Source organism: Gracilinanus agilis, chromosome 5 (genome assembly GCF_016433145.1).
Source record: "Gracilinanus agilis isolate LMUSP501 chromosome 5, AgileGrace, whole genome shotgun sequence".
NCBI lineage: Eukaryota > Metazoa > Chordata > Mammalia > Didelphimorphia > Didelphidae > Gracilinanus > Gracilinanus agilis.
Window position 1 is genome coordinate 284,697,270 of NC_058134.1, and position 2,257 is coordinate 284,699,526.

Sequence of the window (2,257 nt, forward strand, 5' to 3'; positions counted from 1 at the left end):
TGGTATTTGAGTCTAAAAATGTTTGGGAACTAAGGGAAAGCCAGTCACAGATACTTGGGAAAGATGCATTAGCCTTGTTCCAGGTATTTGAATGACTGAGGTGTGGTTTCATGTCTTAAGGATTAATTGTTTCTTTTAAACTCAGTCCTAGGGAAGGAAGTAAACCTGATTCATAATCTTTAACCTGAGGAGTGACTACAGTCAGTGGGAGTGGATCTTTGTTTCTTTAGATTTGATTGTCCACTTTAAAATTCAATACTCCGGTTTCTGGAAACTAGGCAATTTACTCAACTCAATTCTTTCTTTGACCGTTGATAAAGTAAGGAATGGGATTAACTAAAAATAACTTTGACAGGTGAAGATACCAAATTATTGATTTCAAGAAAAAATGTTTGATTTTATGCATACCTGTTGACTTTAAAAGTCATAGGCATAATTGCATTTATATTGTTTATTTTTTCTTTTGCTTATTGACTGGAGTATGCACATTTGGGTAGAAAAAGGTATTCATAAATTTCCTGAAAATTCATTTTCACTGTGCTTAAAGACAGAAACCTTAATGATGGATGGGAAGGTAGAAACTTGTTCTCTGATGTGCCTTGGGAGTAATAGAAAAAGGTCTGTGAATAATAGTTATTATATTAAGAAAAATAATATAGGGGGTCCAGAATACATACGAACAATAATTGTTCAGATTTTCTCTTGTTGCTCAACCTCTTAATCATGGCAATCTTTTATTTTTTTGAGAGAAAGGCAATCTTCTTTACTGAGTCCCTAAAGGCTTGTTTCACTTGTTTATTTCTGAGGGTATAAATGAAGGGGTTCATTACTGGGGCAACTGAAGTTGTGAGCACTGACACCACCTTATTTAAAGCTACTCCTTCCTTTGCAGAAGGTTTGATATAGATGAAAATGCAGCTGCCATAGGTGATGGAGACAACAATCATGTGGGAGGAACAAGTGGAAAAGGCCTTTTTTCTTTGCTGGGCAGAGGGGAATCTCAGAATTGTTTTGATGATATATGTATAAGACAGGACCACACACACCAAAGTGATAATTAATGTCAAGATAGCAAATATTAATACCATTTTTTCTATGAACTGTGTATCAGAGCAAGTGATCTGTAGGATGGGAGATGCATCACAGCCAAAATGATCAATGACATTTGAGTCACAGAATTCTAGTTGGAGGCCCAAGCTAAGTGGTGGAAGGATAATCATCAACCCAGCAAACCAACAACAAAGGACAAAAGTGGTACAAACTTTGTTATTCATGATAGTTGTATAATGAAGAGGCTTACATATGGCCACATAGCGGTCATAGGACATAGCAGCCAAAAGAAAAAATTCTGTTGCACCCAAGAGGATGACAAAAAATAATTGGGTGGCGCAAGCATTATAGGTCACAGTATTGTCCCCAGATGACATGCTATAGAGGAATCTGGGAATACAAACGGTTGTGAATGATACTTCTAAGAAGGAAAAATTGCGGAGGAAAAAATACATGGGGGTTTTAAGGTGAGGATCCAACAACGTGAGGGTGATAATTGTCAAGTTCCCAATTATGCACAAAATATAGGTGAGAAACAGAAAGACAAAAAGTAGGACCTGTAGCTGTGGGTCATCTGTGAGTCCCTTTAGAATGAATAATGTTATTCCTGTGTAGTTTCTCATTCTTGATTTCTAACAGTTGAAGGACCTATATGTCAAAATAAGAAAGAAATTGAATTGAAGCTGGGACATGGCAAAAAAAAAGTTTAGAAACAGAGATCTGGATGGAAAATCTTAAATTACTCATGTGGATTTTCTTTTCTTCACTGACAAGAAATCATATACATTTGTTGAAGGGGAAGTTTCAAATAAATATTCTTCTACTACCACCAACAGCCACCACTACCACTCCTGGGCCTATTGCTGCTGCTGCTAATACCATGAATCCCCATTGCCACTATTGCCCCTTCAGGTGTTGTTGAATAGGGAGTACTTTAAAAGGTTATAGATATATGACATGCTGTTATTATCATTATTATCATTATTTGTACTATTAGAAGAAGGAAGAGTAATCCTTGTCTTCATCATTCTATATAAAATTCCTTGTCTTTTTGTTGTAGTTTTTATAGAAATTTTGTAAAGGCAAGTCACTTTGTTATTGGAACAGCATATACACAGAGTTGCTCTGAATTCTCTTCCTAACCATGTATGCTATTCAGCTCTTCAACCCTTCAGTTATGATAGCTCTAAGACATGAGAATTGGCTT

At 36.1% G+C, this 2,257-nt stretch overlaps 1 protein-coding gene across 1 annotated transcript; it reads right to left on the minus strand.

Moving 5' to 3' along the window:
* Positions 1–734: 734 nt before the first annotated feature.
* LOC123250710 (olfactory receptor 6C2-like) lies at positions 735–1,673 on the minus strand. Its single transcript, XM_044679923.1, has one exon. It carries the CDS (start codon positions 1,671–1,673, stop codon positions 735–737), a length of 939 nt encoding a protein of 312 aa, XP_044535858.1.
* Between the last annotated feature and the right edge of the window lie 584 nt (positions 1,674–2,257).